The sequence below is a fragment of the Salarias fasciatus genome, chromosome 13 (assembly GCF_902148845.1).
Source record: "Salarias fasciatus chromosome 13, fSalaFa1.1, whole genome shotgun sequence".
In the NCBI taxonomy this organism is placed as follows: Eukaryota; Metazoa; Chordata; class Actinopteri; order Blenniiformes; family Blenniidae; genus Salarias; species Salarias fasciatus.
In genome coordinates this window covers 11,066,494-11,080,802 of record NC_043757.1, presented here as the reverse complement: position 1 = coordinate 11,080,802, position 14,309 = coordinate 11,066,494, and the positions used below count along the sequence as shown (strand labels likewise).

General features: G+C 45.5%; 1 protein-coding gene across 5 annotated transcripts in view; it reads left to right on the top strand.

Moving 5' to 3' along the window:
• The first annotated feature begins 1,656 nt into the window (after positions 1-1,656).
• Positions 1,657-14,309, top strand: part of fgfr2 (fibroblast growth factor receptor 2) — a 38,728-nt gene continuing 26,075 nt past the window's right edge. For 2 of the 5 annotated variants that reach the window (XM_030107543.1, XM_030107544.1), the window contains exons 1-4: positions 1,657-2,287; positions 4,469-4,724; positions 11,920-12,177; positions 12,496-12,570. In XM_030107543.1, the coding sequence (XP_029963403.1) occupies positions 4,544-4,724; positions 11,920-12,177; positions 12,496-12,570 (514 nt within the window). In that variant the 5' untranslated portion in view covers positions 1,657-2,287; positions 4,469-4,543. The remainder of the gene's footprint in view (positions 2,288-4,468; positions 4,725-11,919; positions 12,178-12,495; positions 12,571-14,309) is intronic. The other 3 variants (XM_030107542.1, XM_030107546.1, XM_030107547.1) reach the window with 3 other exon arrangements.

Here is a 14,309-nt window from a genome sequence, read left to right as displayed (position 1 = left end):
CAGAGATGGAGAGGGGAGAGAAAAACAGACGCAGGACTCTCCATTCAGAGGCCAAACGTTTGCATCGGGGAAAAAAGAAACCTTGTTAGTGGCTCTTTTCAGATTGAATGGAAGCGTTTTCCCTCCGTTGTTTAAAAAAGGAGGGCTTCAGTAGTGAAAGCGAGACAAAAATAGGAAGAAAAAAAAAAGTCTGAGGAGATTAGAGTCTTCCACCCTCCCCATGTGTCTCTTTCAGAGCACTCGAAAGTCTGAACCAATGCAGAAGACAGCTTGGAGCAGTGGGGGACGAGCTGCAGGGGGGCAGCCTTCAGGCTCTCTCTGCTTATACACAGATCTGTTCATTAATAGGAAAGTTATAAGAAGTAAATCCAAACTCTGCAACAGCACTGCAAACAACGTCGGAGTTGAACCGATGCCTGCTTACACTGTCACAGGCAAAAATCTCCAAATGTAGGACTTTTTTTCCCCACATTATTTAACAATAAAATATTAACAGTGAAATGTGTCTAAAGAGAAAAAAAAAATGAAAGCACTCGCTGAACCTGGGGACTGTTTTCACAGTTATATAACCACCTGATGTGTTTGCAACATTTCACTGGTTACAACAACCAAATGGAAATCATTGGTTTTCCAATGAGTGAACTATTATTGCTTGAATCTAAGTCATTAAGTGGACTGAGCATGTAAAATGAAAAATATCTACTAAATAAGGAATTTTACATAGTAGAGTCACAGTATATGATAAATGTAAATTCACATGAGTGGTTAGCACCAGACCCCGGGCTTTCTGGTGTTATGTGCTTCATGACTGGGTTTTATGGTTACTTTAGAGCAGATAATAATATATTTTTTGCATGCTAAATGGTTACTTTAAATTGCCCAGAAGTGTAAATGTGTAATGGCTGTGTGAACCTGTTCGGGATGAACCTTGCCTTTGCCCATGAGCTGGACTCAGTCACAACACCTGAAGGGAAGAGAAGGTGAGTGAATGCCCTGGTTCATCTGTTCAACTGTATAAGCCTCATATGAAAAATCAGAATGGTAGATTAGAGTAGATAGCATTCCACAGTCTGAAGGCAATTATGTTATGCTGTTTACAAAAATTCAAACTACTTTGAAATAATAATAATAATAATAATAATAATAATAATAATAATAATAATAATAATAATAATGTTTTTTTTTAATTAACAACATCCTAAAATCACGTTAGAGCAATTTCATGTTTAGTTCTGGATATGAACAAAGTAAATGTAGCTATTCTGCCGATTTTTCTTCATCAAAACCATTTTCAATTTGCAACTTTTGCATTTCTTTCAAACCAGATTAAACCAGAATATTCCAAATGGGCCTCGCGCTTAAGATCCTGCCGCACTGCCCTGTAAACAAGTGACTGCTGCGCGCGCCAGCTTGGCGCGTGAAGCGCGTCTCCTCCCGCTGATGTCGCGCCTTGTCCACGGAGCGGCGTTGTTCCTGCGGTCTGACAGCTCCGCGCCGGAGCGCGAGTCCTCGCGTCGGACCCGCTGAGGAGAGGCGGGCGGGCAGCTCCGCGGCTTGATGGGCGGAGGAAGGCAGGGCCCAAAGGCACTGCGGCCAGGAAGCGGCTCGAATTACACCGGGGGTGCGTGGGGCGGGTGGGGGAATGACACCCACTGGAGTGAAGGAGGAGGGCGGTGTGTGGAGACGTAAGGAGGAGAAAAAACCTAGTAAACCTGACAAAGCGTCTGAGAAACAGTGCGAAGACTGTCCGCGGAAGAAGAAAGAGAAGGAGACGCGAAAGACGCTCTTTTCACCGGGGGAACGCGCGCTGATGGATTTTAGGACATTTGGCACCGGACAGCCATCCTCTCGTGCAGTTTGATCATCGTCCCGCGTCCTTAGTCGCTGCAAACTTTCTATTTAGTTGACAAGTGCGCTGTATGAGAAGCCCTGGACGCGCTCTGCGCCCTGGAAGAAACTTGGTGACGGGAGGAAAGTTTCGGGGGGACAGCGCTATGGTTTCCCGAGCTGTTGACGAAGGATACGCTGCGTGAACTCGGATTTGTTTGCATGGCACTGGACTACGCTGGCCGACGGATTTGGAATATATCCTCAGATCTGAGTTGATGCCTGTTGATTATGGAATAGTAAGCTGAAAAAGGCAGCGCCTCTCAGATTTTTTTTTTTTTTTTTTTTTTTTACTGCATTGTGGTCTTGGAGACATTCCTCCCTCTGGATTCAGCACAGGCTCTCTCCTCCCTTATCTGTGCATGCCAAACGGAGATCTACACGATTTTAGTCCTCCCTGGTAAGTTTTTTTTTTTGTTTGTTTACGACAATCTTATGGGAGAAAGTCTTGAAACTTCCACTGACCCTCATCTGTCAAATGAGCTGCAGCCGTAAGAGAAGGCAGAGCTGCCTCTGTGCGTCCTCTCGTTCTCTTACTGCTGCATGATGAAAAAAAAAACTAAAATGGACTGTAAACAGTGATGATCAGGAGTTTTATCTCCTGTAAAAACATGATTAAATACTATGTGCAAACTTTCCTTAAAAGTTTGCAATGAACTTTTTAAGGGAATAATGTTTATCTTAACATTTTCCATTTACACATTCAAGCTTTATGCAGATAAACTTTTTCTGTTTATTTTAGAAGGTGATGAGCCACACGGCACCTTGCATCACCACTTTAGGGCCATTAACAAGTGTCCTGGTTATTTATTACTTTGCTTAATTTTCTACATTGCATTTATGGTGCCAATTACCCCGTGACCGCAGTTGTTTTTTCACTGCTTGGTGCCGAAGCCCTAAATCACTGAGGAGCTCCAAATGAGCCCCCATTGTGGAAAAAAAAGCCAACTGATTTGAATTTCAATAGGAATTCAATGAGTGCCAAGAAATTTCATTCAAAGCCCGGCTTTAAATGAAGGCTGCGGTGAGGTATGGAGCGAAGCTCCTCGTGTGCCCAGATGTCATTGCGTCAACAACGAAAGTGCAGAGAAGTTTGGTGATTAGACGCACAACATAGTAAATTCCTTTTTTTTTTTTTTTTACTTGTTTATTATTGTGCATGCTCGTCTTCAAATCGTTGAATTTTTCTTGTGTATTTTTATTAATGTGATATCTGCAGAGTGATCTAGTTTCCAGTATATCTTATTTGGTTGACACAGAATTGACTTAAATGATGCAGAATATATTTTGGGCTGATTGTGCGCCTGATATCCGTAAAACTGAAATTTTTAGACATTGATACGCCCGGTGGCTGATTTGTGCATCGATTCGTTCAGGTTTCATCAATAACGCATGTCTCTGAGCTGTCACCGAACAGAGTTACGTGCCTTAATTGCAAACCCAAACCGGTGCGCTCCCCCTAATAAAGTTAACACATTGGGGGTAAATTCATGGATGCGCCTGGACATCATGTGCGCAGCCACCGTCTGCGTCCCGCTCGCGTCCCCGAGGGGTGAATTAAAGAGAAATCAGCGTGCCCGCTTTTTCATGCCTCCCTCTCCTAAAGTCAAATTACATGTGTCTTTGCGAGTGAAAGCGATCGATACGTCCAGCTGGAGGAGAAGGAGCGCAGGGAAGCGTGACTTCTCCAAACCTCCAGAGACGCTTCACCACCGCGGTTGAACCGCAGATGTCTGGCTGAACAGGCTGATTGTGTGTGCTCGTCCCAAAATTACAATATTGCATTTCAATTAAGTCTCTTAATCAAGTAAGGAGGAATGCAATAAAAGCCTCTTTTTTTTTTTTTTTGACAAATGCGTTTAACAGATTACGCACCGGGGCGGCAACAGGTTTGGTGCATCTGTTGCGCACAAGAAGAAATGATGTCCAACTGTACGGCTCTGGTGCCACATCAGTGTATCTGGCGTCTGTCCTGTGCCAGGGATAAAAGGAAAGCACATCGTGAGAATATGTTATTGTTGAAAGGAAAGAAACATAAGCAGCGTGATAAAATGGAGCAGATTCGTCTGAAATTAATTCCACTCCCCAAGTTTCATCTTTGAGCTACAGGGCAGTTCCATGGGGAGGAAAAAAAAAAGAGACGCCAAACTGGTTAGACTGTACACATAATCCAAACAACTAGAGCTGCTCTTAATTGGCTTCTCTTAAACATATTTGAGTGCATATAATTACAGATGAGAAGCAGAGGTAGATGCGAGCTGGCTGCGTGTTGACTGCTGGTGCCTCACAGCTCCGGTATGTCTGTGGCATGGCTTGTTTGACAGCATTTTGAAACACTTTGTTTCTGCGGCTCTCCCTTTTTGCTTCAGCTTGATGTCTATCTTTCTCAAAAATACAAGTTCTAGGAACCGGCGCGCAAATAAGAATCTCGATCAATGCTTTTTTGAAGATTTTAACTAACCTTTTTTTTCTGTATTGTCTCTTTTTTTTGCTGCCTTTCTCTTCACACTTGTGTCTCCTTCACTCATCACTCTGCCTCCACCTTGCTGCTTTTCCTCCCACTCTCGCTGTCACCTCTCAGCCCAGGTGATTGGGGGAATTCCAGTGAGTGACGGGCTGACCCGGCAGCAGTTGATGGTTGGGCGGACTCCCTCAGATGGGATCAGTGTCCAGGGGGAGGTGGAGAAGGGGGGTATGGGGAGCTCTGTCCGCCACTAACGGGATGGCCTCGTGGGCCTGGCTGCTGGCCGCTGTCCTGCTGTCCCTGCTGACTGTCAGCGTTGCCCGGCCGCCCCTCACCGCCACCAAGGAGGAGGAGGGCACTCTGGAACCTGAAGGTAAGCAGCAGGGGGTGTGAAGAAGCTGGGGGACATTTGCTGGAGTTGTTTTTGGAGAGCAGGTGTCGGCCTGTCAAGTTTGTTTGATTTAACTTTGGCACCCATGCTTCAGAAATGTATACTCCCCCCCTCCTAAATGGTTGCAAAAATACCTAAAAAGTTGGACTTTTTAATTACATATTTGATTTCTTCCACTTTTACTGTTACAAAATTAATGATTTGATTGGTCTTGTAAGAACCCTGAGCCTTTCTGCTGATTAAATCATGGCCCAGAGAACAAATCAAACAAGCAGAGAGAATACAGTTCAAATAACAATTTGGAGGGGATCTAAAGCAGAAAGAAAGAGCGACTAACCTCGTCATGGCTAGCCTTGTGTTTTCCTCGCTGTGAGGTGTGTGATTCACACGCTCTTGTTTTATTTCACTCAGCGAAGCCTGTGCGCAGTCGGTGTATACTTGAGTGCTAATGCCAGGTTTGTGACCTGTGTGGGAGGAGAGGGGAGAGCTGTGAAAGAGGGTGGGGCATTGTTTACGCTGGCATCTCTCTCATGCCCTTCTTGCCTGGAAAGAAAGACCAAGAGTTTAGGAAAACAGAGAGAAAGATTTGTGGGTTTTACTCGGTTTCGTCAGGCTACAATTACCTCCTTGTGTAATGAAATTCTTTTTAAATTGTATTTTTTCGAAAATGGAAAAAATGTTCCGAAGAAATGTTTTCTGTGGAACCAGCTTTTATAGCGTCAACAGCTTTTCCTTTGGGTTTCCTTTTTTTTTTTTTTTTTTTTTTAAGACAGACTTTTTATTTTCTGTCTCCAGTCTCTCACAGTCTGTTTAGAGATGAGCTAATTAGTTGTTGTGATGGATTGTGACTCGCATTCCACGGACCTTTGTTCCCAGGCTTTAATCAGCATGATAATTGTGAGTTGGGCCAACAACAGAGCATCTCTTTCTGAGCCACCTCCCCCACCACCATCTTCACACACACACAAACACACCCACCCACCCACACACACACACTGTCCCCTCTCCTGCCCTTTGCCCCAGAGGTCAGGTATCCCTCTTGCCCACCTTGATGAGAGGCCGTCTGAGCTCCCCTCTCTTGTTTTTGTTGTTCTGTCTCAGACTGTTTGGCTCCAAGCCCCTGAGAGTGCACTGCACGGTCCCGGATGCTACGCCACACAGCCGCAGAGAGGACAGAGAGAAAGTTTTTTTTTTTCTACTTGCACAATCCTCCAGGAGAGCTCTAAGAGGATTTGTGCATATTTGACTTCTCCTTCAGATGGAGAGATTACAGAGTGCCGGGCAGCGGTGAAGTCATGTGACTGGAGATTAAGTGGCTAGACCTAGGGGGTCACATGATGAGGGGTAGGGTCGGCACAGATAGCCTGGCCCACTTTTCACTGTTGGATATGACAAACACTGCTATTCGTAAGGCTTCTGGAAATATGAATGAATCAATCAGCTTCTGGTTTGTTGCATCTTCTCCCCATTTCTACTGCTGGAAGGTCATAAACATTCCACCTGTGCGACAAAGTTTCCGCAGTGGTCCTGTCTCTGTCTTCATCTTCAGTCAGGCAGATGTCAGTAGCATCGCAGTGTTTCCTTGTTTCTTCCACACTAACAATGATGAAATGACAACAATCGCAATATGTGTCTCTCTACTCTGAGATTGATTCTGGATGCTCCCCGATTCATGCATCACACTTGAAAATATAAGATCATTGAACATATTCATCACTTCTAGATCAAATTTTAAGCTGTGGACGTTGACATTTCTTTATTTTCTTGTCATTTTTATACTTTTCCAAAAAATATATAATATATATTTTTAAGACTTATTCCAAAAATACAAAACAAAAGACACAAGCACAGTAAAGTAAGAAAGCCAGCCTAAAAACTTGGTACTACACAATTTAAGAAAAGTAATTTACAGCCACTTTTCCGGTGTCCTGGTGTCTCTGGGAGCTGTAATTGCTGTACATTGGTCAGATTGCATATCAGTGTTGTCTCTATGGAGTCCACACCTGCACCCCTGGTGGCCCTGCTAGTTTGTTTACCTGCGGCTGCTGTAACAGAAGACGCGGAGCGAGTGCGCTGGTTACGGCCTCTACAACAGGCCTATTGTTGTCACTGTAGCCACTCCAGTATCTATTGGGAGTGTTTACCTTGTCCAGGAGCTCTCCGTTTGCACAGTGATTGAAATACTCTGACATAGCTGAGTAACAATGGTCTCAAACACAGGAGGTGTGTGTACGTGTAGGTATTTTTCTGCTCTGCGGCCTGTTCAGGCCCTGCTTTACATATAATGTGGAATAAATGTGGCACTAGGCGTGCTGGAACGCAGGCTGAATGGGAGCGCGGATGACAAAACTCAGCGCTCGGTTTTGGCTGTACTTTTGTGTAATCCTTGCCAAAGTCTGTGCTTGAAAAAAAATATGCTCTGATCAGCATGAAGGCAGCACTTCAAAACAGTCAAGTGGTTAAATAATTATAGGCTCCATCATGTATCAAGGAAGAGTCTTGCATGCTTTGGGAGACAAGCATGAGGTGGTGCTTGTTAACAATGCACATGTTTACGTCTCCTGAGGATTTTTTTTTAAGTATTGTTTATTAGCATTACGGTTTAATGAACTTTCTAGAAAATATATACACGGGTGTGTTTTGTCGAACACACGAAAATAGTGTTTAAGTAGGCTGTAGGTCGTTGTGCGTCAGTGTGTGTGTTTGTATGTGTGTGTGATAGGTGGGAATGTAAGAAAATGCAGGGTTTTTACGTATCTGTAACACTGCCATCTACACAGTAGGAGTACAGTTGTAAAAGTGTCAGCTGGCTGGTTAATGACATGAAGTGCGTGTCTCTCTGTGCAGCTCTGACAATGATAGTGAACTCTAAAGAAACTCTGTGTGTGTGTGTGTGTGTGTGAGTGTGTGTGTGTTGCAGTTGGCAGTTGAACTGACTATATGGCTTTCACACAGTCACTTTTATTAGCCTGCTGTTAGCCAGCCGCTAATCAGGAGGGTTTGAGCATGTTATTTGCTTTGGTCGAGGTGTTAGAGAATCGGCCTGTCACTCAATTTCACACCGGTCTGATAAGAGGCTGGGAAGAGCTGCTACCTGTGCCAGGCTGTGCCTCGGGTCTTGGCAGTCCGTCCGATGTGTGAGGCAGAAAGCAGACGGGGATTTATTAGGGATGGAAGAAAACTTAGGGGGAAGAAACTGAAGATAACTGATCAAGAGCAAGTATGCAAAAGCAAACAATGAATGAAGGGTTCTCTTGGAACTAAATTGAGGTGCCAAAATTTATTACGTACCATTTTTAGGAGGGACACATTTTAACCAGATGTTGCACTAGCTTTAGGCATGAAAACCACACCACCTACCACCCACAGTGTCATTTTTATCAGGGTTGAAAGTTCACTTGCAAATTTAATAAACATCTTTTGGTCAATCAGGCCGTTGAAATATTTTCTAGAAGATAGATTGAGGACGTATTTATCATGTGGAACTGGCGTATGAGCATTCATTCAACGTAGCAGTGAAACAAAAGCAAAGAAGTGCCTCGGAAGGTCATAGAGCTTAATTTTTAAAAGATCTTTGGAGATAAGGAGCAAGCAGTGAGTTGAAGGGGTCGGGTGAGGTTCAGGGAAGGTCCTTGATGAGGGGTGAAGGGGTGAGTGAGGGGCTGAAGGGGTTGTTGCCATGGACGCCAGCAGGAGCCAGGTCACGAAGCTGCTCCTTTGTCATAATAAAAAAAAAAAAGCAAAGGCAGGATTTGAATGTGAAAGGAAATTAGAAAAGGGGAGGAAGACAAAAAAAAAGGGCGAAAAGTCCTCGGATTTGGCTACGTGAGGAGGTTACAGAGGGAAGAGGGGATGAAGAAAAGGCAGGGTACCGAGGGCAGCGGAGATAAAGTGATTGGATATTGTGTCTCTGTGTGCGCTTGTTGATCTGCATGCATCTGGAGTGCATGCCTCCGAGATGGCAGTCATTGCTTTTACTCCTGCAGTGCAATTGGGCAGATTGCGACAAAGGAGGGAGATGGGAGGACGGTCCCAGACGTGTGGCTCTCTGCTCAAAAAACATTACGAGATCAACACGAGGAAAACTCAGAGGCCATTGTAAACTTTTGTCCTCCTTTCTTCTTGGCTCTTGACAGACAGAAAGACAGACAGGCATGTAGCGGAGGGTGGAGGATGGAGGGGTGTACTCTGGCGAGAATGGCTTGCCGCATTTCGCTGCAGACCCAAGGCTGTATCTGCAGACACTAATTACCGCCAGCAAAGATAGTGCGAATGAGGACGAACAGACAGCGCAGAGAGGACAGCCTGATTCTATCACACCTGATAGACACTTGTAATAGCTGTCAGAGGAAGAGAGGGAGATAGATCTGGAAATGGAGATGGGATTGTGAAGAGGAAGAGGGCAAAACAGACGATAGTGATGATGGAGGATGGGTGAGAGCTGTTTGAAAGGAATCGAGAAAGAGTGTGTGTGTGAGACAGAGAGAGAGATGAGATAGAGACAATGCTTTCTCCCCCTCCTGGTGGGCAGAGAGGATGAAACTTTGCAGAGATGAAAAATCCGCACTGAATCGCTTCAGCTTTTCAGCTCGGCATGCATCCATCAGCGTCTCATAACCCCCCACCCCCGTGGAGCAAGGTGCCTGCTTTTTTCAGTGCATGTAAGGGTATGTGTGCACGTGCTTCCAAGGCACAGGTTCCCATGAACAATCGAGTATGCTGTGTCAACAGGTTTGCAGGGAGTCAGGGTCGGGTCAGCACGGGTCATGGGGTGGGAGGGATGAGCATATGTGGGGGTTAGAAGAGGGTGGAAGGGAAGGTGAAGGGGGAGAAACATGAAGCTGCTGGAAAAGAAGGTGGAGGAGTTGATGGAGATCAGCAGACTGACTCAGGAGATTTATGGAAATGAAGCCGCATGCTTGCTTTAATCAAACAATGGTAGAAATTCCACTCTTTGGATTCTTCTCGTTTTCGCTCCCTCCCTTTCTGAGCACTCCTTGTAGTGTAAAACACTCCCCTGCAATGCCCATGCATGCATATGAGTATCATCCTTACTGTTCTTTTGAGAAAAAGTGGCTTGCCTGTGTGTGCACGTGTGTTTACGTGGGATCCAGGTGTTCCCGGTGCTTCATCAGCCAAATCCAACTCCCCCACTGATGGTTCCCATGGCTTCAGAAATCACAAAATAGAGTGAAAATACTAGAGGCAGTCACAGTGTGAGCGTGAAGGCCTCCGGTGCGGAAATCTACGTCGTAAAAAGAAGAAAAAAAAGAAAAGACTGCTCAGACAGCTCCCATCAATCAGCACTGGAGCTCCACCTCTCATCCGACCACACACTCAGGTCGGAGTGGCAGGGAAGGGGTTAATTATTTCCAGTTTGATGTAAGAAGAGTTAGCGAGAGCAAAGACAATGCAGGAACTGTACCTATGTGTGTCTCTTTGCCCCAGGGCAAATGTTTAGAGGTCTGCACACATGCCTCAACTGCTGGCTTGTGGCAGGAATGACTTTCCCTTCCTGCCAAGGCTGGATTGGAACGTGTGTGTGTGTGTGTGTGTGTGTGCGTGTGTGTGAGAGAGAAAGAGAGAGAGAGAGAGAGAGAGAGAGAGAGAGAGGTGTACTTTACATTTAACACACGTATATGGGAAACACGGCGTATAACGGGGTGGGACGCTGTTGAAAAGGTGCATTGAGGTACAGGAAACACTGGGAGTGCCGCTGCCTCTTTAATTATACGTATCGGACTTCAGCCAAACGCTCTACATATACCATCATCACAGGGTTTTTCATGTGCTTTTCATTGTTGCTACTTTCCTCCCACAGATCTTTTTAATCCCCTCATTTTTTGCCTCTTTCCATTTGAAGAAAACAGACACGCACAGAGCTTTTGAGCATTTTTGTACCGCAATAAAAAAAGGCCTTTATCGTTTTTCTTTCTGTCACAGAATGACTAGAAAGAGTTACAGGATGTGTATGTGAGCTGAACGTACAGGCATGTGGATGAATGCGTGTGTGTTAAAGTTTGCAAGAGCCTTAGGGTGACTGGAATTGGCTTTAGTACAGATGGCAGAGTCCAGGTTTTCCCCTTCCTTGCTCAGCATTCAGCCGCAGTCGGGAGTTTGCACGGATATGGACGGAATTCATCCCGGTGTTGGAGTGCAGTCTCAGCTATGGACTTTTCGACTTCCTTTGCTGTATTGCACATCCTACCTTGTCCTGTCCATGCAGTTGTACAAGTTCGAGGACACAGTGTACACACACAGACACACGGACAGGCTTGGGTTTTCTCCCAGAAATGTTGGGGTTTTATGCACTTTGGAGCAGAGCGTTGAGTTTCTTGCTCTCTGCCTTGGCTGCGGCGCAAAAGCTGTAGATCCTCCATGGCCATGTTATGAAAGAGAACCGGGAAGATGGAAAACAGAAGAGTCAGGCTACCGGCAGCTCAAGGTTTTTTTGTAGCTAAGGTGCACAGTTAAAGCCAGAGGAATGCCAAAAGAGAAAACAACCCCCTCCACCCCATCTCGCCCCTTCTCACTTCCCCTGCCTGACAACTGCTTCCGTCCTAGACCTTTCTGGCTGCTTTCCTTTCTGATGGGCAGACGTGCTGGAGTTGTATTACCTTATTTTTTTTTAGGCTGCAGAGATCTTTTTGCACTGCTCCTACTCACCTACACACTCTGGCTGCTTGGCATCTCGACTGAAAGGGAAGCGTGTTTGGGAGGAGATGTCTCAATACGACGATGTCCAGCTCCTGTTTGATAAGCATTGTTTTGGTTGTGTTTTTCTACACATGCTGCTCTGGCTATAACTGCATGCACTGAACCTATAAATGCCAATCACACTTCTCCCTTCACATCAAACAGGGTTTTCAAGGGTTCCATCTCAAATGTGATTATGTGGTAACAGCATATTGGTGTGATGGTTTAAAAAAAATGGGCCTTCTCTTTTCTGTGTCGCTCCTTCTGCATAAATTGATTTAATTGCATCCATTGGGGGTTATGTGGTGTTTTGTTTCTTACACTATGGCTTGTTTCTTCTTCTCCCACCTCCTTTTTCTTCCACCACCTCCTTGTGCACCCTCTTCCTTCTTCCATTCTACCTTGCCCTCCTTTACCCCTCCACCCACCCCGACCCTTCCTTCCCCTCACTCCCCTCTTCCACTCCCCATTTGCTCTGCAGAGGCATCGAACAAATACCAAATTTCTAAGCCCACGGTGTGCTCAGTGCACCCGGGGGAGGTGCTGAAGCTGAGCTGCCCTCTGCCTGCGACGGGGACCATCACCTGGACCAAAGACGGCAGCTCTCTGGGCACAAACAACCGCACGCTGATAGAGCAGGAGGTGCTGCAGATCCGTGATGCCACGCCCAAGGATTCGGGCCTGTACGCATGCACCAGCGTGGGCAAAGACACGGTCTGCTTCATAGTCAATGTCACAGGTGAGTCAGGGATCAGGCAGGACAGAACAGGCTAAGATGGGACAGAGACTTTGGACATCCAGGCTGGACAGTAGTTCAGTTCAGACGTTGGCCATGGAGCAACTGCAGTTTGTGTTATCAGGGTTCCAGTGTCTGTGTGTGTGTGTGTGCATAATTGTAGATTTATACTCTAAATTGGCCCCGCATTGGCCATTTCCTGACATATTTGTTCTTTAAAATTTGCTGTATTGTGACAGCATGGACATTTCTTGAATGGGTCACGGCATGCATGTGCCTAGCTTGCGAGAGGGTGGCAGTAACCGTGGTTACTCTGTGCAGATGCCATCTCGTCGGGGGATGATGAAGATGATACAGAGCGATCGGAGGATTCTGGGGCGGATGGAGAACAGATAAGTGAGTATGGGAGGAACGAAAGAGGTTGTGAGTTACAGACGTGCTTGCCTCCCTCACTAACTCCCGTAAGTTAGATACTTATGAGCATGAAACGATGGAAGAGGCCTGAGGTGCACGATCTGTCCGCTTTCTTACTTTCTCTAAATGTTCCTCTCATAAACTCAACTTTAATTCCCATATTTGCTCTCGCTATAATTTACCACCATGGTCTAATGGGAAAGAAATGCTCTTGCATGTTGGTGCTTATAGTCACATTAACACTATTACCGCATATTTTCAGAAAATTTAATCTAGAAAAGCAGTGCAGTGGTGCATGTTCAGCAGCTTGTTTTCAGGAGTGCATTGCAGACTTGGCAAAAATATGAAACAATCAGCATATCTCTTTATGTATTAAATTTTAACAGGTCCTAAACGCTGGCTTTAAAAGAAAATTGTTCACTTTAAGATGTGCTGCAATGTGATAAATAATTAAAAATGCCTCACAGCATGTCCCAACGTAAGCTTGGAATGCTGATTGTGATAGCCAAACACTTACAAAGGCTTACTCCCTGAGCGAAATAATCTACTTAACTTAGTCAGTGTTTATTACTGCTGTTCAGACTCTGTGAATATGATTAAGGGAGAACAGAAAGCTGATGGTCTCTGTTCTTTGGGGATCGTGAGGAGGCAGCTGTTAGCAGCGCACAAAAAAACAAATAGTTTCCCAAATTTGCCCTTAAGTCCAGGTTTCTGCTATCTCATAGCTTATCTCCTGTCCAGGTCTATGCTTTTTTTCCTCATTTTTTTTTTTTTTTTAGCACTTGCATGGTTTTTTTTTTTTTTTTTTTCCTTCCCGGCTTGATGCTCTGGGGAATACAAGGATTCCTGACATTCTTCTAGCGAGTGTCTCCCAGGTAGTCGGGCCTCATGGAGCCAACCGGCCAGCCAGTCAGCTGGGCTCATCCATTATGAAAGACACCCATCTGGACCCAGTTACCCACCTGATGGGCTGTGTGATTGTGCATGTGTGTGAGAAAGAGAAAGTTTTTACCCGAGTATGTCTGTGCACTGGCGTGTGTCTGTGGTGGTAACGTGTTTATGCAGCTGCGCGTACACATGCTCGCTTTTTTTTTTTTTTTTTTTTGCATGCAACACAAGTGGGCTGAGGGAAAGATGAGGGCTTCCACATCTTGTTAAAATTCTCCACATGCACTGCTTCTCACCGTGAGTTCTCGTTCTTCACTTTTGGGCTGACTGTAATTGCCTGAAATCTATTAAATATGGGGGGAGAGAGAGGCACTCGGCAAGAGGAAAAAATGGGGTAGAGGGAAAATATCCAGCCATTCTGGTGGTAATAAGCTGTTTTAAAACAAAGGGAAAGCTGTTCTGGCAGTACAGTTGCATTTTCTCGCTGTGTGTGTTTTTTCAAAATTCAAAACCGATATTATTAAAAGAAAGAGGGACGAAGACGAGGGGAAAAAGAGGCAGCGGGGAGAGCGGGGTGTGTTGGATCGGCACCAACTCTTCTCTGAGCATGGCGTTGAGCCTTGGCCTCGGGCCGAGGACTGAAGCGAGGAGGAGGGTGCGTTTAGGCGTGGGAGGGAATGAGAGTGGAGAGTGTGGGGTGCAGCTTTATATTCGTGGCTCACTTTCCTTGTGTCTGTGTGTGTTAGTGTGTGTGTGTGTGTGGAGCACTCAGAATGGGCTCGGGCATGAGGCCACTGCAAAACAGAGCGTTTTGATTGAACGTTGTGCAGAAG